General features: G+C 39.8%; 1 protein-coding gene across 4 annotated transcripts in view; it reads right to left on the bottom strand.

The window, feature by feature from the left end:
* The window catches only part of Antxr2 (ANTXR cell adhesion molecule 2), a 140,393-nt gene that overhangs the window by 64,308 nt on the left and 55,590 nt on the right, over positions 1-20,495 (bottom strand). For all 4 annotated transcript variants that reach the window (XR_010057380.1, NM_001398916.1, XM_039092655.2 and 1 more), the window contains exons 11-14: positions 19,864-19,942; positions 15,013-15,108; positions 3,816-3,857; positions 2,907-3,002 (exon numbers count right to left, since the gene is read on the bottom strand). Coding sequence is in view for 3 of the 4 variants with exons in the window: in NM_001398916.1 (NP_001385845.1) it covers positions 2,907-3,002; positions 3,816-3,857; positions 15,013-15,108; positions 19,864-19,942 (313 nt within the window). In the remaining variant the exon portion in view is untranslated. The remainder of the gene's footprint in view (positions 1-2,906; positions 3,003-3,815; positions 3,858-15,012; positions 15,109-19,863; positions 19,943-20,495) is intronic.

The following is a 20,495-nucleotide window of genomic DNA, read 5'->3' as shown; positions in this document are numbered from 1 at the left end:
GGGAAATGAAAATCAAAACAACCCTGAGATTCCACCTCACACCAGTCATAATGACTAAGATCAAAAACTCAGGTGACAATAGATCCTGGCAAGGATGTGGAGAAATAGGGACACTCCTGTATTGTTGGTGGGATTGCAAGCTGGTACAACCACTCTGGAAATCAGTTGGAGGTTCCTCAGAAAATTGGGCATAGTACTACCTGAGGACCCAACTATACCACTCCTGGGCATATATCTAAAAGATGCTCCAACATATACCGTGCTCCACTATGTTCATAGCAGTTTTATTTATAATAACTAGAAACTGAAAAGAACCCAGATGTCCTACAACAGAGGAATGTATACAGAAAATGTGGTACATTTACACAATGGACTACTACTCAGCTATTAAAACCAATGACTACATGAAATTCTTAGGCAAATGGATGAAACTAGAAAATATCACCCTGAGTGAGGTAACCCAGTCACAAAAGAACACACTTGGTATGCACTCACTGATAAGTGGATATTAACCAAGAGCTTGGAATACCTAGGAAAAAATTCATAGATTGTATGAAGCTCAAGAAGAAAGAATCCAAAATGTAGATGCTTCAGTCCTTCTTAGAAGGGAGAATAAAATATCCATGGGAGGAAATATAGGGAAAAAGAGTGGAGCAGAGTCTGAAGTAAAGGTCAGAGACTGCCACACCTGGGGATCCATCCATATGAAGCCACCAAACCCAGTCACTATTGTTGATGCCAAGAAATGCTTGCTGACAGGAACTAGATATGAATGTCTCCTGAGATATGTCTACTGATATAGATGAGGATGGTTGCAGCTAACCATTGGACTGAACAAGGGGACCCCAATGGAGGACTTAGGGGAAGGACTGAAGGAGCTGAGGAAATTTGCAACACCATAGTAAGAACAACAACATCAACCAACCAGACCCCATCAGAGCTCCCAGGGACTAAACCTCTAACCAATAAGTACACATGGAGGGATCCATGGCTCCAGTATCATATGTAGCAGAGGATGGCATTGTCCAGCATCAATAGGAGGAAAAGCCCTTCGTCCTGTGAAGGCTCATTTTCCCAATGTAGGGCAACGCCAGGAAGTTGAGGTAGGAGCGGGTGGGTGCAAGTAGGAGCATCCTCCTAGAAGCACAGGGGGAGGGGAGTTTGAGAGAGGGGGTAAATGGGATAATATTTGAAATGTAAATATAGGAAATATCCAAGAAAAATAAAAAATTTTTAAAGAGTAAGATCTGTAGAATCAACAACAACAACAACAACAACAACAACTACTACTACTACTACTACTACTACTACTACTACTACAAGTATCTGATTTAACATATCAGAACCTCAGCTCTGAAGTTTTATTTTGCAATTCAGATGATCTCAGATCTCTAATTAATTTACTTTTTCCAGCTTATGTACTTGGCAGGCTCGAACAAATGTGCTGATAAAAGCATTATTATGGACTTGATTTTCCCACTGCAAACTTAAATTCATATTAGATAAGTCTTAATAATAGTTAATACTCAATTCAGTTTATTATTTATCCTTCGGTTATTTATATATTGAATTCCTTCATTGTAAATATCTGTGGGTTTTGGGGGAGGTTGTCATTTCAACACTCGTTGCCATCCACTTCACCATTGAGACAATAGGACATTGCAGTACTGTGGCCAAAATGTACAAGATTAATGGACACAGACTCAATGAAAGCTGGCTCGTTCTTTTTCAAAAATTTTCCACAACTGAAAAGGAAAGGCAGGTGGTGCGACTTTACACACTGGAATCCAAGGACTCTTGAACGTTGAATTCCAGGCTGGCAGAAAGTGTGCATGTCCTTTCTGAAGCATAAAGAAATGGCCGCAGTTTGGATATGGAAGTCCCCTAAGGACACAAGTATTAACACCTTGGCTATTGATAAGGCTCTTTCGGAAGGTGAGAGCACCTGTAAGAGGTGGACCCAGGAAGAGTTCTTAGACTATGGCCTTTGTATTTTGTGCCTGTAGGGGTGATAGCAGAACCTTCCCTCTCTTGCTTTGGTTTTTTTTTTTTTTTTTTTTTTTTTGGTTCATTTTTTCGGAGCTGGGGACCGAACCCAGGGTCTTGCGCTTCCTAGGCAAGCGCTCTACCACTGAGCTAAATCCCCAACCCCTCTTGCTTTGGTTCTTACCTGCCCATGGTTAGCCTGGGCACAAGGCCAGAACCAGGAAGGCTTATGAACCATAGTTAGAACTCTAAGCCAAAGTAAAATCCCTCCTTTGTAAGTTTGATTATCTGAAGTGTTTGTAATGCAAACCTACTAAAACATAAAAATCACGATCCTTTTGCTCAAGATCCTTCCCTGCCTTGTGTTACTCTTTTCTTTAGAAAAACCTCCATCTCTGGATAACTGGACTAACAAAAACTGGTTCAACATAATAAATGATATGAAGCACCATGGTAATTAGTTAAGTAAAAGCTATTGAAAATTTTAAATGTGCATCTTCTGTATTTGCGATAAAGTCACATCCATGGTGTTGAATGTTTCAAAAACGAATTCCCTCAAATAGTTACTAACTGTTAGGTCTTTTCAAAGAAGAACATTGTTGCAACTGTAAGTGACTGACGTCTCTAAAGTTGATGTTTCATGGGGTATTTCTTTCCACAGCAGCGAGGAAGCCCATAACTATTTTTATCCTTAGCATTCATAAATCCTATCAATGCAGTCTTTTGATTGATGGAGCCTGCTGTTCCTCATCAGCTCTGGACATAGCTAGGATGCTTTCACAGAGAACAAATGTGCCCAGAGAAGACGCAGTGATGACTAAAGATGGGTGCAATTATAAAAAAGCACGGTGTCTGTGGCTTGAGAATCCTACAAATGTATACTTTAGATCAGTGCTTTTCTATTGCTTTAAGAGACCAACCTCCATCCTTTTAATTCCTCCGACCCCTCGACCGCCATAGTAGGAAGCATCCACAGTTGGCCATTTCTTGTTGGGCAAAGGCTCTTCCTCCTCCTCCTGTGGAGATTCAGTTTTTAAAAGTGGATATAATTAATTTATTAAAATGTTGTTTACTCAGATGCGGTCACATTGAGATGTTTTAAATTATTCCATTGTTATGGGAAAGTGCAAAAATCATATGTGGCATATACGGTATATTTATAATCTCACACAACATTCTACAAGGTATGGATGACCTTCCCCTCCAGCAGATTCTCCCTCTATCACCCCTTGGCTAACAGAAGTTGCCTTTTGAACTACAAGTATTGTGTGCTTAAAGCAAATGTGCTCATCAATTCATACTTTAAAGGATTGTTCAACTTGGGGCCGCATTTCAATGACTTCATGTTTCTGTATAAATGTAACTTTGAAGTATAAACTTACAATGAAAAGACAAACATTAAAGAGGCCCTGGAAACACACAATACTGAAACACCCCTTCCCTTACATTGCTATTATGATGGTGCAGCTAAAAGAGTAATACAATAACAATTATCACTCTGAAGAAAATAGTGGCGCCTTTCAGCTACCAGATTGGATATTTTAACAATTTTTAGATAAGTGTCATCAGGACCATTAATACAAAATTCTAAAAATACATCCAACCTTCGTGTACTTCCGATACCGCAACCAGTCTGACTATATCTACCAAAGACGGTCCCATTCCTCTAGTACATTAAAGAAATCATAGGATAAAAAGTTGCAGTTGGTTTTCACAAATTAAAAAGTAGATACTTAGCTGTCATGTAGATAGAATTGGTCCAGTTTTGGAAAGCTATTTATATAAAAAAATAAAACAACTCCACATCACTTTCCCAGGTACTCACTTACCTCCTTTGGTGGAGAAGGTGGTGGGGGAGGATCCTTAATAACCTGTCACAAAATAGAACAAAATAAAGTGTAAAATGTTCCACTGCACAAGAAAAAGTAAGAGTGTACAAAACAATGACGATTGTGGCAACTCCACAGATGGGGATTAAGATTTATGACAAACGGTATTCAATGATGCTGACTTGAGGTTATGAAGTATATATCCCCTTTTTTATCTTTACCAATCTGCATATCCAAAGGAAACACTACTGTCAGCATTTCATTCAGTAAGATCAAAGCAACCCAAATTTCTTTCCAATGTATCATTCTAGAGTTCACTCTTTCCAGAAGCTGACTACAAATGGCAGAAGAAACCTATAATCTCTTTCTTCTTTCTAGTACCTTCTCCAAATCCTTCCCAGGTCCACCAGATTTCTTGAAATATTTCTCTACCTTCTCTCTGACATATTTATGGTATTCACAGAGAGCTCTATCTTCTTGCCCAAGATTTATCAGAGTTCTTGAATTTATCTAGCTTAAAAGCAAATCTCCTTGCAAATGTCAATATTAGCTTCATGTGTGCCTTGCCTTCCCACAGTGGAATTGGTACAAAATATTCTTTTAAGGATTTAAGGCAGAAGGGAAATGGGGAAGTCAGGAGGAGGAGAAGGTGAATGGGTGGAAAGAGGAAAGAAAATGAGGAGGAAAAGGAAGAGAGGAAGGGAAAGAATGGAAGCAGGAGTAAGAGAATAAAGAGGGAAGGAAGGGGGGAACTACAGAAAGGGGAAAGATGAAGAAATAAGAAAGGATTGTTTTTGTTCTGTTCTCTCTGTCACAACTCAAAATCAAGGACTTAGAATTCCGTGAACTTTAAAGATGTCAAACACATTTTTCAACTCAAGCAAAGTACACACAACTAAAACTTGAATACTCTAAAAAATTCCCTACGTAATGGTTCCAATTATGTTTAAATGCTGCAATAGAGAAATGCACTGCTTCATAAAGCATCATTTGACTGGCAAGAAATTCATCATCTGAAAGTTTTTTCCCCACACAAAGCCAAAACTTCTCTCTAACAGTTTCCACTCTTCAGCTCTGGTCTTGGAGTCTGGAAGCACATGCAAGCACACACACAATACACCAAACACACACACACACACACACACACACACACACACACACACACACACACACACATACTCACAATTTTTCTTCCTCATGAAGAAAAATTCCTGGTTTGGAGGCTATAATAATTATTGAATTTCTATTGCATTTCTATTTGGGAGCTAAAGACATAACCCATTTTTAATAAAAGGGTTATGTGTTACCTGGGTTATTGTGTTCATTTTTCTCTAGAATGTATTTATTAGTTGCTAACACAACTACAGTCTTCTTAACCTAAAATAACATTTAAATAAGGCTCAGCGATTATACTCAATGTCGTTTGGGGCAAGGTAGTTAGGGTCTCATGCTTCCTTGCTTCTTCTCAGCATTTTAATTGATGGGTTTCAAAAAAAAAAAAGAACACACAAGGTTGGCAGGGGAAAGCAGTAAGAGAGAGGAAAAATTGGAGGGGAAGGGTCAGGGATGGTAGATTTCATCAGAGCATATTATAAGCATGTATTACTTTACTCAAAAAAGTAAAAATTCATAGGAGAAAAATATTACTACTAATAGCCACACTCTTTGGAGTCTATCATTACAATACATTTTCACATTTTCATGAGCGGCTACGTGCCATTCTTGTGGTAAAAATTAAACAACTAGCTTCTTTTGGTACCTTTAGTGAGTCTCCATTCTAACTCATGTAACTAAGCTAATATCCTTCTAACAGAGGCTTAATCAATCATCTCCCCAGTCAACGTGAATTCCAATGCACACAGCTCAAATGCAGAAAGTATTAGATTTTATTGAAAGGCTTTGGAATTTGCATCTCACTTGGTATTTCACGTGTTCTCTGGAGTTCTTTCACCATAGGAAGATCAAAATATACCCTACTCTTCCACTAAGACTGAATATATCTTAGATCACTTTCGTTCATAGTAAAGATTTCAAATTTACTCTTATAGCATGTACCTCTTGCACAGAGAAATAAAAAATGAGCAGAACCTCTAGCCTGATCCCAGCATCCTGAAGATCACTGTCCAATCCCATCACTAACTCCTCCTTTTCACTTCCTAGATGCTCAGTAATAGAGGAAAAATTGAGTTTCAAATGAAGATCTTTCTGTGAGGCTGCAGAAAATGGCTCAGGAATTAAGAGCAATTACTGCTCTTGCAGAAACCCAGACCCATTTGCCAGAACTCACATGGTGACTCACAAGCACCCACAACTCTAGTTCTCGGGGAACCAATGCCTTCTTCTTTGTAGAGTCTTTTATGCATGTGGCACACTAGCATATACTTAGGCACAGTGCACATGCACGCACATTAATAATTTTATATTTAAAATTTTTTGTGTCATCACTTCTATCTAACTCACCCAAGACAAGAGTTACATTTGTGTGTTTCCATTTTACTGGAAAACTTTTACTGAGTGCAAACCATATTATGGAACTAGCAAGTCTCTTTGGAGTAGATCTGCATGACCCAGCTGTACCAAGCCTCTTTGGAGTAAATCCAGGTGTTCTGTGGTCAGAGTCCTAAGGTCTCTGTGATCGGTCATCAGTCTCCACAAAGCTATGTTGCAACATTCTCTCCACATGTATCTTACTCCAGCCAGACTGATAATCCCCCTACTCCCTTCAAATATACGGACCATTAGTGTTTTAGGTCATGATCAATTTCCAAGTGAAATATTGACAAAAATGTGAAATTATATAGAAAGAATTACATAGAAAGTGAAATATTGACAAAAATATGAAATTATATAGAAAGAGCTCCATCAAAGTAAAATACTGTCAATTTCAATGAAATATCATCATTTTTTTCTCAATGAAACTAGAGAACTAGTGAGTGTAACAAGAGTAAGAGATACATACGATCATCCCCATTTTCAACATCTTGGAATAAATTGGATTAATATTAGGTCCTCTCCAATGTGAAAAGCCTTATAAGAAAATAAAAATACATACATCACAACATTTTTGATAGATTTCTTATTTTTTTGACTTTCCATAATTGCATATGTATAATTACATATGTATAATTATATATGTATGTGCATACGCTTTGTATTCATCTCATTCCAATAAAGATTCTTTCAGAGGTTATTTCTTCAACCAATATAAAAATATCAATGTGTAGGACCAATTTTAAATTTAGGGAGATTTTGAAGTCTGAAAGTACACATGGTTAATAATGAAAATGAAGCCCTACATTTTACCTCAGTCAAGTCTCAGTCTACTGAGAGACACGCCCTTGGTCACAATGGTAGGAAGCTTCAAGGCAGGACCCAGAGCCCCCAGAACCCCCAGAACTGAGATTGGACCTTGTTCTTCTCACTAACAGTGCCTGTCCTTCACTTGTGTTGTCATGGGGTAGACATTTTGTCCTCTTTTGTGTTCATGATCCTATAAGATTACTCTGCTGATGCCCATTTTAAGCATAGCAAAAAAGAAAGCTCTAATTCCATAAAAAGAAAGCTCTGATTCCAACATCCCCCTTCACGTATATGCAATGAGAAAAGACTAAATTAAGACCCAAGTCCATCACTTAAAACAATCTACCTCCAAACACCGAGTTTAGCTCCACTATATGAGGGATATTCAAAGTAATAGTCGGGAGACCAAGGAAAAGTCTGTGGTAGACCAGTTGTTTCCCAAGTAGTGTTACCAGGAAATCGTACATGTTAGGAAATTAGTTACATGCAGCGTGTGCTAGAGATGAGGCTTACACCATTTCAGAGAAGCATTGCACATCTGCCATTAGACCCAGTGTCACTTAGAAATTTCAGGACAGGAAATAAACTAGTTCTCTTACTACATTTGAGACTATCCCTCTCCATGCTACCACGTGGCCTGCTAAGCAACAAAAGGGAAAGGAAAGGAAAAAAATGCATCGCCAATGGTCCCTAAAGCCAAAAAATGACAGGAGTCTACATGGAAGCAGGAACCTGCACGCCAGGAAAATTAGTTTGGAGGAGAGAAAGAAAAACTTAGCACGGTCCAAAAGCATTAAAAATAACAGTCGTGAGAAACCCGTTCTTATATTAAATAGTGCAAGAGCACATTCACTCCAGAGAAGAATGTATTCATGTGCACCATATTTCATGAGAATGTGCAGGTTTTAAAAGGCATAATATTGCCTAGTTGCCAGGATTTTTTTCCACTTAGCATCCTTCAGATCTGTATTGAAAATTCTGGAAAACACTTCCACCACTTTATGAACCATATGGAGAGTTTGAGTCTTCTCCAATTTTTTTTTCCGTTTGTTATTATCATCATCGGGGTGGGGGGGGGATTACATCTCATCTACTTAGCTGCTAGAATGAAGATTTCAGTTTGGAGGAGAGCCGATTTCTTAAAAATTAAAAAAAAAAAAGTTAGCTGCTTCAGGCAACAGTCCTTTTGGTCGGCTCATTAACACGTTTCAAATGTTCGAGTGATGTGGGCATCTTTGCGCTAGGAAATGTCAGCACGAGAGCCTGCAGCCAGCTTGATGCGATCATATGTTCTGATACTCAGAAAAAAAAAATAGTGAAAGAACTGTCAACATTGAACTGCTTTGGATTTTTTAAAAAAAGATACAGTATGATGATTGCAGAAAAGTAGTGTTTCAGAAGTAATTTCTGCCAGTAACTCCAAGAAAGCCATCTAAGTGCTATGAACCTGCAGAAAACACTAGGTATTTACAGAATTTTTAAATATATATATATGTATATATATATATTATTTTCTCTCTTCTCCTTGACAAAACGATTGATCAAGGAGAGTGCTTTTTTCCCCTCTAGAGGAACTTAAGCTTAGGTTCCCTTAGATTTATACTTGGAAAGCCCTCTTCAGAATCTCTCACTTGGACACTGAAAACAGTCCAGTTAGTTTGTCCTTCTTTTCTCTCTTAGCAAATGCACTAGTTTTCAGAGAATCTTACCTTGGACCGAAAAAACCAGCAGCCAGAAATCTACACAGTAAATACAACCTATTATAGGTCACATGGGGCACAGGGAGAACAGTATAAATGTATATCCCGCCAGGAGTCAGGAAAGGTGCCGCTGTTAAAGACCAGGAAGAATTTGATACCCTTTCCAAAATGATGCTGTTGGAAAATATGGAAGCATGCACCATGGAAGCAACATCCTAGCATCTATCACACTGTATTTCAATGAGGCAACCGGACATAAATCATTTTAATTAATGGTGCAAGGAAGGCATATTAAAATTTAAATTACTTCCGTTTCATAGCCCATTCCTCCCCAAAATCGGGCCTCTCTGAAAGTAACTCAATAAATGTACCAGGAGCCCTCCTCAGCAATAAAAAGCAAGTGTAGTAGAGAAGCGTTATTACGTGTAAAGGGAACAGCACAGCTGTTGCTGGCTAAGAAAATTATTCTACAGAGCTCTGGCTGGAAACGTAGCCATGAAGTTTAACTTGTAAGTAAATTGTTCTTTAAAAAGGCAACTTTTAAGTTGCCTTCGAATTTAAGATGCACAGAATCTTTCTGTAACATCCTGAGTGCCCTACAGACACAATGAATGCAACAGTGTTTTCTTGAGGATGGAGAACTTTGGCTGAGGACACTTGACCCACACGGACTGCATTGTTCCCAGCATAAAATCAATGGTATTTGCAGCTGTGTACCATGCTCATTGACAATAATCCAGAGAGCCTCTGTTTGCCACCTCATTAGCCTTACATCTGTAATTCTGTGGAGTGTTTGGCTATCCCAAATGATGCTACTATCTGGCTGTCGTTTCTGCTGTCCTGTTTAGTCAAACAAATCTGCTGTAAACACGACCTATCCTCTAAGCTAATACAGCAATGAAAACATCCACATTTTCTGATCCCTTATTCTCCTGTGTGAGCAGTTCACAAACACTACGCAACCTCCAGATGACGAATGGTAGAGCCTATTCATCCAGCTTCCTGTAAGAGCTCTCTTGTGAAAATACAGATAGATAAAGCCTCCTGGGCCGAAATTGGCTCCTGTTTCTGCCAGACATGCAGAGGACACAAGCTGTGGCATTTTCAACCACAATCACCCTTCTCTTTCATTCTTAAAAAGTACTCCTTAAAATGAATAGCAAGATGGAAAGGTATAAACAGTCCAGTAAAAACACCTGGAGTGGTCAGTCTATAATAGACACCTTGGCCTTTCCTTTTGTTTCTGATGATCTACTTTAATAAGCTGGTGAAGCTACAGAAACTTTCTCATACTAACAAAAACGTGAATGCATGGAATTGGAGTACTTGAATAATGGTGAAATTACATTATAGTTACAAATATATTCCATTTGCCAAATCTATTAAAGGTCTGTAGCAAGGACAGAAATGCTTCTTTATTAACTTACTAAATAATGACACTGAGTAACAGACACAGTGCCCATCATACCTTTGAAGTATGTCCTAGTCAGGGTTCCTATTCCTCCACAAAACATCATGACAAAGAAACAAGTTGGGGAGGAAAGGGTTTATTCAGCTTACACTTCCACACTACCTTTCATCATCAAAGGAACTCAGGACAGGAACTCACACAGAACAGGAACTTGGAGGCAGGAGCTGTTGCAGAGGCCATGAAGGGGTGCTGCTTACTGGCTTGCTTTATTATGGAATCCAGAACTACCAGCCCAGGGATGGCACCACCCACAATGGGTCTTCCAACCCTTGATCACTAATTGAGAAAATGCCTTACAGCTGGATCTCATGGAGGCATTTCCTCAAGGGAGGGTTCTTTGTCTGTGATAACTCCAGCTGGTGTCAAGTTGACACGTGAAATCAGCCAGTACAGTAGGGATGCAGGTACAGTATGTTTCAAAATTTCTTGAACTACAGATATGTTATAGAAACCGTGCTTTCTTCTGGGACAATCTTCAGAACTCATAGGACCTTCAGAGACCATAAGCAAAGAATGTAGGCAAATGATAGATTTCCGTTACAAGTAGATACAAAGACTTATTTTCCATGCAAATGCCTAATCCCCCTGTTAGAAAACCCCTGAGGGTTGCATCTAAGTGGGCAACTTCCTAAGAGCTAAATTGATTCTCCTTAAGATTTTATTACAATGAAGGATTCTGATTTGACAGAAATACTAACCGTGTTTTCTATTGTGTATTCATTTTTAAGGACAAGTTTTCAGTGAAAACGAAAAGAACCAGGCACACAGGGTAAAAGCTAGAAATTCCTCCCAGCACAATATGTTTCCACAGCCAACAGGGCTTATTTTATAACGAGCCCCTGACCGCTCTATTTTAAAGTTGATGTGGGTTGATACTGTAAAGTTGATACAGACACTACCTCTCTCAGTGTCTGAGATGGCCGAGTTCAAGAAGATGCCCCAGAAGAATCTACTGGACATTTATTTGTTATTTGTTTATGTTTATAGCAGTGGGCATATCTACAATAAAGAGTGATGGTGCTGCCTGCTTTCATAAACTTGCTGAGCTATTGGGGAAGATAAATTTCAAATAAGTAATCGCACTAACCGATTATTATTTCATTGCTTATTTTTATGCTTACTTACATATTGTACATAAAATGCACCACGTCACCCTTTGCATTTGGACTAGAGTCAGTGCAAAACAGTTGAGAAGGAGAGTTTCTGATTTTCATTTGTGCCTTGTGTTCTGGAATCAGGCTGGTACAGCTAACGGGGGCACGTGCTGACTTCATCCATACCCTCTTCATCAAAAGGTGCCAGGCCGGCTACTCTCTGCGGGGTAAAACACCAATCCCTAGCTTTCAGAAGAGTCACAGCACCACAGCTAAATTTGAAAGAAGCCACGTTAGGAACTTCTTGGAGGTAGCGCCATCCTGAAGAACCTGTCCATGGGTCCCTGCTTTCTGATGACGCTCGTCATACCTGCCTAGGCCCTGTGTGAGAATTATAATGTAATACTGTTTTCATCTCACTCGGAAACTGGAAGTCAGACCTAGTTGGTACATAAAGCATCTTGTTTTGACGGTTAACCATAATGAACAAAAAAAAATGGATTATTCTATTTTTTAATTTCATTACATTTATTTATTTATTTATTACCATGATGGAAATATGGAAGACAGAGAACAACTCTGGGGAGCGAGTTATGCCTTTGCACATGTTGGGTTCCAGCTACTGAACTCAGATCATCATGCTGGGTGGCAAGTACCTTTACCCCTGGAGCCACATCTCCTGCTTTCCAAAATCCATAGCCCTAACCTTAATGGTTTCCGACTTGGGAATATAAGAATCAGTCTAGAGATATGATTTTTCTTAGTGTTTGGACAAAAAGTCATCAAGAACATGTGGTTTAAAACACTAAAGATTTTTATCCATTCACTCCTGGAAGTCACAAGTTTGCAGGGAGTGAAAAGTCAGCTGTTGCTAGCAGCTTCCTTCTGCCGGCTGTCATGGAGACTGTCCCTGGCCTCTCCCAGCTGCTGCTCACTTCAGCATTCCTGGTCTTAAGGTCTGGCTGGTTACAATGTGTCTCTGTTGTGCTCATAACTATTAGGTTATGTATAGGGCCTAACTAAACCATTCCAGGCGATCTCTCTATTGCAAGAGCCTAAATAATTCAGTCCTCAAAGCTCCTCAAGTCTCTCCAGTGAGTGCAAACTTTCTAAAAGACATAGGACACCATTTTGAATGAGGGTCTAATTAAAACCTAAACTGTCTTCTGCAGTGGGTCTCAGCTTAGCACTTTTCAAAGCACAGTGCAACACACACACACACACACACACACACACACACACACACACACACACCCCTAAAATGTCCTTCACTAACTGCACATTTTCTTTATTATTCAAAACATATTTGAGATTATAAGACAGTCAGGTGCCTCTGAGGCTGTCGTTCTTTGGATGTTGCTACTGAGTACTTAGGGATCTTCACTTGCACTTCTAGCCCACATTTCTTTGCTTCCGTATTAAAATATGAAATTTCATATCGTATCGAAGGCATGTATGATTCTCCAGTTCCTAGTAGTTGCCACCTTCTACATGACCACACCCATATTCATCAAAGGCTGAACGAAGAATTTTGCCTGCGCCTTATACCAGCTTTTCAACCTCATTGGAACACATTTGCTACAGTTCACTTCCCACCGAGGTGTGACTATATGAGTTCACACTCAGGTCCGGCTGCTTTTCATTCTGTTTCTAAGCAGAAAGCTAAAGTGGTTGCTCTGTCCAACGCATTTCGGACCTAGTGAGAAGCCATGCTATTTCTGAAGCTAGGAGCTCCTTCTGAAATCCTGTAATACAACTGAAGGGACTTCTTCACGCCTTGCATATCACAGGTTCATGGTTGGTTATCTGCTGATCCTCAAGGAAGAATGGACCTATATCACCAGCTGATGATAGGATCTCCTTTATAATATCCAAATTTGATGTTCTAAAACTACATTCTACAATAATAACAACTTCCTGAAATCTGTCCTTATCAGTATTTTTTTATGTATCTTTAAGGGAACAATCACACAGTCTGATACTTTTGCTCCCTGTGACCAATAGGAAATGAAATTACTAACTAATGAAGGGAGGAATCTGCCACCGTGAAATTTAAATTAAAAATGCGAGGAGCACAAATCGCATTAGGGCACCTTTTTGCTTTTTAATTTGAGACTCAAGAATGCCATCCACCCCCAAAATAGCCATAGCTAAGGTCATCAAGATTGTATCAGGGAACTTTTTGAGCGTAAACCACTGTGGCAGGAACTTGATGAGTTCAGCAAAGAGACAGGAAGAGTCCTGATGTGTGAGTTAATAATGCTGTGCCTCCTCTGTGGGACCCTGAGGTAAGGGATCCCGAGGCTGCCTGGTGAAAGCAGACTGTGGGATAGGTGGTAAGAAGCATAGACAGAATACAAAGCATGGCCTGACACTGTGGGAAGTTGGCAAGGGGGAAGGGGGAAAGGCAGTCAGTCTACTGTGTCATGGGCTATGGAAAGTGTACTGACATAAGTAACCCTCTCAAAACAACAATACGCTGAACATACTTGACAGATTTTTCTGGAATAACCTGCTCTATAAACTCTAGGTAAAAGGGATTAAGTAAAATATACTAATATATATATATGTATGTATATATATATATATGTGTGTGTGTGTGTATTAACATATGTGTATATGTGTGTATGTTATGCTATTGCGTAGAAGACTGAATAATACCTCTGTAGGGATGCCTGTAACTTAATCTCTGGTGCCGTGAATAAAGAACTTTACATAGTTAAGGGGTTGTGATGATTAACAACCCTGAGATAACGGCCCCAACTGGGATCTATAGGTCTTTAACATGGGGCAGCCTTCCCACTTGGATTCAGACCATATGCAAGTGAAGAGAACATACAACACAGAGGTATTGGCTCTAGGGGTGATAAAAGAGGTCACAAGGTAAGGTGCCTCTTTAAACAGCAAGTGATATGGATATAGACTCGGCTCCAGAGCCTCAGAGAGGTGAGGAGCACTAGGGAAGCCTACCAGCTCAGTGAACCCTACAAGAGACTGCAGAGAAACAACCATTAGGTAAAAAATGTGTCACGTGGGTGGTGACCTGCTAGGACAACGAGAGGGGGGGACTCCACAGTACCAAACTCTTTGATGGGCTTTCTGTGAACCTGAACATGGTACAAGCTGTCTGTCTGTGTCTAAAAATACCTGTTTAACTGAGAGCCTAACCTCTGCGTTGGATTAATCTCTAAAACATGTTACAGTTGTAAGATAAAAGAACATCCTGTGTCATAGATCTTCAAAGATATGCACTCCGTGAGCATGTAGAACAGCCACAGGCCCACAACTCTCATGATGATGGTAGAAAATGGCGTCCGTTTACCAGAACTATTCTTGAGCTTAAATGGAAGGACATTCATGCCAACCATCCCCAACCTTTCTATACTTCTCTCCACCAACCTGAGTTCCAAAGTGTCTTTGACGTGGACTTCATGCTGGATATTGACGTGTTTCCTAGAATTTATTGTAGTTGTAAAATAATCGAGATTCAGGTTGCCAACTAAAACTTTTCTGTTTTAATCGCTGAATTAATTAATTGATTTGCTGGACCATGTGACATTTATTCGTACACCAGGCCTTATTTGGTATTATAGTGCTTTATAAAGAAAATAGGAGTTGAAAATTCTTCTTACCACTTTGCAGCAAAGGGGCCAAAACCACCACATCAAGGCAGCGCCCAGGAGCAGCAACAACACCAAAATAGCTATGATGGCTGCAATCCCGTTGGACTGTACAGGGAAAAGATAAACAATAGAAAGAAAGGTTTAAGGTCGAAACGTACATGTTCTTTTTTATCCTTTGAAGGAAGCACACCCTGGAGAAAAATGGCGAAACAGTATAAGCTGAGATTCTGTTCTACTCTTTTAAAAGTTATTAATGTATTTTTTAATTATTAATTCCTTTCTATTTCACTTCTTGCATGTTACATCGTGTGAAGATGGTTAGCAAGAAACCCAACATCTTCCAACATGCTGCAGACTGATTTAAATATGTCTTAAAAGAATGTGAAAACCACAGCTTTTGAAGATTAAGCAAACGGTCCGTTAGGGACTTTTGTGCACAGGCAACAATTTCATTGGTTCGAGTCCAATTTCTTCCGGGCAGAATTTCCCCAGGTTTTATGATGACTCAGCAGTAATTACTTTGCAATACTTGGAGGGTGAGGTAGATATAAAACACAGGTCGATAAGAGAAACAATGACTGTTGCTATGAGTGTCTCAGTGAGACTTCAGTCTGATAAGTCCTTCCTTCCACTGACTTCAGGTCATGCTTCACATATGACACAGGTTAAGACCTGTGCTTACATTTCTCCACTGTCTATCCGACAAGTCCCTCTACCCTCTGGGCACCTGCTCTGGGCCCTGCCTGTGAGCATCACTGTAGCAACCACTGAGTCATCCTCCAGGCCTCAGGCCAACTGTCTCTAGCAAGAACCCTTCCTAGGATTCTCCAAATGCCCACTGGATCAGACACAAATTTAGAAAGAATTTCTCTACATTTTAAAGGCAGCGTTTTTTAAATGGAATTAACTGTGAGGTTTGGATTTTTTAAGTCCATGTTTCTGTCATGACTGTGCATCTCTGAGGAAGTCAAGGCCATTTTTAATCAGCCTACCTCTCGATCCTCCTTATTTGACATTTACAAACTATATACCAAGAAAGTAAACTCCAAATCGACCGGACTCCACATGACACGAGTGTCAAAACGGATATCAACACTTTCGCTTTGTAAACAGAACTTTGCACTGACTTTACATGAGAACACTGTCTCTTCCAAACCCACCATCTCTGGGATCCCCAGGAAAACCATTTTCATTGGTCGTCTTTTGTCAGATTTGTTTGTTTTTAAAAACAGAAAGAACTCAGGGAAGAAAAACAAAGAGAAAGAAGTACTTGATGGAGAATTTTAGACAAACTTCTAAATACTGTCTTCTTAAAGTTAACAGAAGACGACTGAGTATAGATGAGGAAAATACAGGAAGCTGGTCATCCTTCCCCACAAGTTGCACACTTAAGACACAAACCACACCACCCCCACAGGCAGTTTACAGTAAGTGCCAAACTAGGTAGACAGGAATATATGGGAAAGCACTTCCAAGAAGTGGTTACATGGGAAACTGCAACATACTCTGAGAGAACCCTATGCATTCTTGGTCTTACCTTCAACAGCGGGATCTTGTGGAGATCCTCATCCCCCAGCTTAGGCCTAGCAACTCACACATATACTCTCGATGTGGCTGTGCTATACAACTTCACAGAGAACTCTGTGAACATCCAAATCTCCCCCCTTTTCCACATCTATACCCTTTTCACAGATGAGGAAATGCAACTGAAGGCCATGAATCAGCAAAAACTGTGTGGTCCGTTTGTTCTTCCTATGGGTATTCAATGAACAAGAAACTCACAAACCTGTGCTGACTTTTGAAATACTAAGTAGATGGGCACTTAAAATTCTTGATTTTTGTTTCCCTCAAAATCAAGGGCTTCTATTAGTAAGAATGACAAAAAGCAAAGCGTCGCCACAAAAGAAATAAACATTGAGTGTGGTGACGCTGTCATCCCAACTGACTCCAAAGACTGTCTGCTAAAATTTAAACTAGACTACGTGTGTTCTAAAGGACTAAGAATCTCACTTTCCTTTGTGTTAGGAAGCATGATGGGAAATAGAATGGAGGAAGCGATGGTCTCAAGCTACCTGACCTTGAGTCTGTTTGTACTTGTCCTAAACACGAGCTCGACTCTCTGTGTACAAATCCCAGCTTCTCCGTTTCCTCTGTTTTCATTGTCAGAGCTAACATCAGAGCACAGAGCGGTCGGTGTGGTAGAGGAAGTAATCTCATGGCTCGTATAACTTCATAAACAAATTAAGAAAAGGCCAAGCATGTGAGCTGACGCCATGGTGCGGACTTGAAGCCAGATGAGGAAGCTTATGCAATTTGGTCCTGTGATCCCTAAATCTTTGTCACGATCACAAACCAAAAGTTCCTCACTTTTACTCAGAAATGCAATCCGTAAACATCCAGTTGAAAAGTCCTCAAAAATATTCAACCCATGGTTGTCACTTCTCTTGGATTAAGTGGGTTCTATATACAGAACAGAAATCTAAAAATACTTCTAAACCATATATGAGGAGCCAGTACTATTTGCTAGAGTGTTAAATGGGTGCCAAGTCCACTGACTGGATGTGTACTCATGTAGCCCTTGGGTAATAACATGGACCTTGAGCAAAATAATGGCACTGTGAAGTCTGAGGAAGGGAGCTTAATAGATGCATGGGAGAACCTGGCAGGCAGTGCTTGAGGAAGGAGGAGCAAGTGGGGGAACTGCGGAGTTATAACAAACAGCCTTTCAAAAGAGAGAAGCCACTGTGGTGGAAGCCTAGGGTCTGAGAGAGTGAGTGGCACTTGAAGGGACAACAGAAACCACTGGAAGGCTGAGGCCCGTTCTCTGGTAAACATCACATGGGACTGGTGTTGCACACAACTCCAAGAATCACTTTGCAAAGCACTAACATTTGGACAGGCAGGAGTTTTCCATATCATCACCACCAAATGACGACTGTCACTCGGACACATCTGTCACCCAACAGTACCAAAAGGTAACTCTTCATATTCTACAAGATAACTAATTATCTTTCCCACACCTCAACAAAAAAAAGGGGGGGGGAAGACTCTAAATATCCTTCTTACTCCCACGAATTAAGCTCTTTGACAAAATGCTAGAGCTTTAAAATCTACTGAAATTTAATCTCGTCTTAATCATCTCCACCACCAGTCACCCCAACAGGACTACTTCCTTTCCATGCGTCTTCGACTACAGGGCTGCTAAGAGACTTGGTGTCAATATTTTCATCCTGTTCGTTTTTCACACACTGGCCAGAGGGGATCCCTGTAGGCATTAAGTGTGTGTCACTGTTCAAGCTTCTTTCCATAACTGGGAAGAAAGTCTCGAAGCCTCTCAGTAACTCACACAGGATCAAATGTCCTACACCCCCGTACACCACAGATTCTTCCTCATCAAGACCCCAGTTTTCCTGACATGTCTCCACTCCAGCGCTGACCACCAACTCTTCTTTAGAAACTGTCCTACCTCAGGCTTTGGCCATCTGGCCTATCTGCACAGAACCTTCCGGTAACTCATGGTCTTGAGAACTCACTCTGTCACCTTTCCAGCCTTGACTCAAACGTCATTGTCTCCATGAGACTCACCTTGATCCCTTATTCAATGTTTAATACTTCTATCTCCAGCTTTTCCACACTTCTCACATACCAGTACTCACTTTCCAAACAGTTTATTCTTCAACAACCTTGGGAACAAGTCTCCTAAGAACCCACCAGGCTCAGAGTCATTCTATCTCGGAGTCCATACAGCCAACTAGCTCTTGACTGCAAGACAGAAACAAATACCTGTTTCCATGCCTGCAAGGAAGAAAGATTTTTAAAAGGGAGGAGGGTGTGAAGAAGAGTGAGAAGGACAGAGGAAGAGTGTCATTTCAGTGAGCTAAGACCCGAGCGACTAACTTCACAGCACAAATATTTGTTAACCTCAATCAACCACATCCTGAGATGAGAAAACCAAAAGATTTCAACATCCGCAAAACCTAGAAGTTGCAAAAAAGGATTGCTGTCTACAGAACAGAAAGAAATGTTAATAAAATTATCCAGAGAGTTCAAAAGGCTCAAAGGCCTGTGTGGATACTTCATTTTTCCTACAACATTGTCTTACAGTGAGGAACAGATATCCCTAAGGGGCAACAGTGTATGCCTCCCTAATCCATGCATAAAAACATGATGTGGGAAAATGTTAAGCTTGCTATTTGGACTTTTGGAGGAAAAAAAGGATTTCTTGTGTTTTCTTTATTTGCTGGGCAGTCAATACAGTGTGTCCTGTTTTTATGTTCTACAAACCAATATCAAAGGTTTCTGTCTATATACAAAATTAACTAGTAGGGGAAAAACTGTCTCAGTGGATTTTATATTTTAAAATACTGAATTTTAGGTAATGCAAATAAATAACTCAACCAAAACATAGTTTCAAACTTCGCCATTACCAAGCTCTCAGAAGAGATTTCTTACTTACATGAGAAGGCACAGACTGAGTCTCCATGAACAAAATGACGATGTCACCTTTAAATACTCACTAGTAATTTCAAAACTTGATCAGCATTTTGGTTAGTAAATTCTATCTTCACAATAGAAAAAAAAATACTTGCATAGTTAACCTCCTCAGAAGACTGCTTTGTTTCTATTTTCTTACTTTTTTAAATCTAAAACTATTACTTTGAGAGATTTCATAAATAATAAAATGTGATGTATTTTAGATAGCCTTTAAAAGAGATCAAAACAGAAAAAAAATGAAGATAAATTCTACAAAAGTTTCCTTGTCCTGTTGTTTCTCTTGGCTCATGGCTTCCATGTTTAATAGAACTCTAGGTTTGATCTCATGATAAAAATCATTTTAAAGGTAATTAGCTTTTTACTCACACATTCTGTGGCTGTGATTGTTAAGGATCTTGAGACAGCAGACTTCCCGTCATTAAAGGCGATTGAAACTTCAAGAGTTCTACAAAAAGAGTGAAGAAGCAATAATTAAGTCAGCTAGGGGATGCTGGAGGTGAAGACTACTTCATCATTACCACAGCTTTTTTAAGCAATCAGGACTTTTATAGTTTCACAGGAGACTCAAGGCAAATTGCTTTGGCGAAAGTCTTGGATCTAGGATTCAACTTGATTTCAAACCTGTTCTATCGACACTGAGGCAAGAGGAGAAAAGACACCATGAACACTGTTACGGTATGTGTCCCCTAGATGTGATAACTTTGCTCTACACAGAAATTTAGGCACAGAGAAAGATAACACTGCTTAAGATCTTACTCAAAACTCACAAATATCCCTGTTAAGAATATCTCTTCTAACATACCCACTTCAAACACTCCTTTTTTTTTCTTTTCTTTTTTTTCGGAGCTGGGGACCGAACCCAGGGCTTTGCGCTTACTAGCCAAGCGCTCTACCACTGAGCTAAATCCCCAACCCCTCAAACACTCTTTCTTAAGAAGACAGTGTAAGCCAGAAAGGAGGGGGATTTTCAATTTAACTGAATGCTCGCACTAATTCAA

Source organism: Rattus norvegicus, chromosome 14, assembly GCF_036323735.1.
Source record: "Rattus norvegicus strain BN/NHsdMcwi chromosome 14, GRCr8, whole genome shotgun sequence".
NCBI lineage: Eukaryota > Metazoa > Chordata > Mammalia > Rodentia > Muridae > Rattus > Rattus norvegicus.
This window is presented reverse-complemented; position numbering and strand designations above follow the sequence as displayed.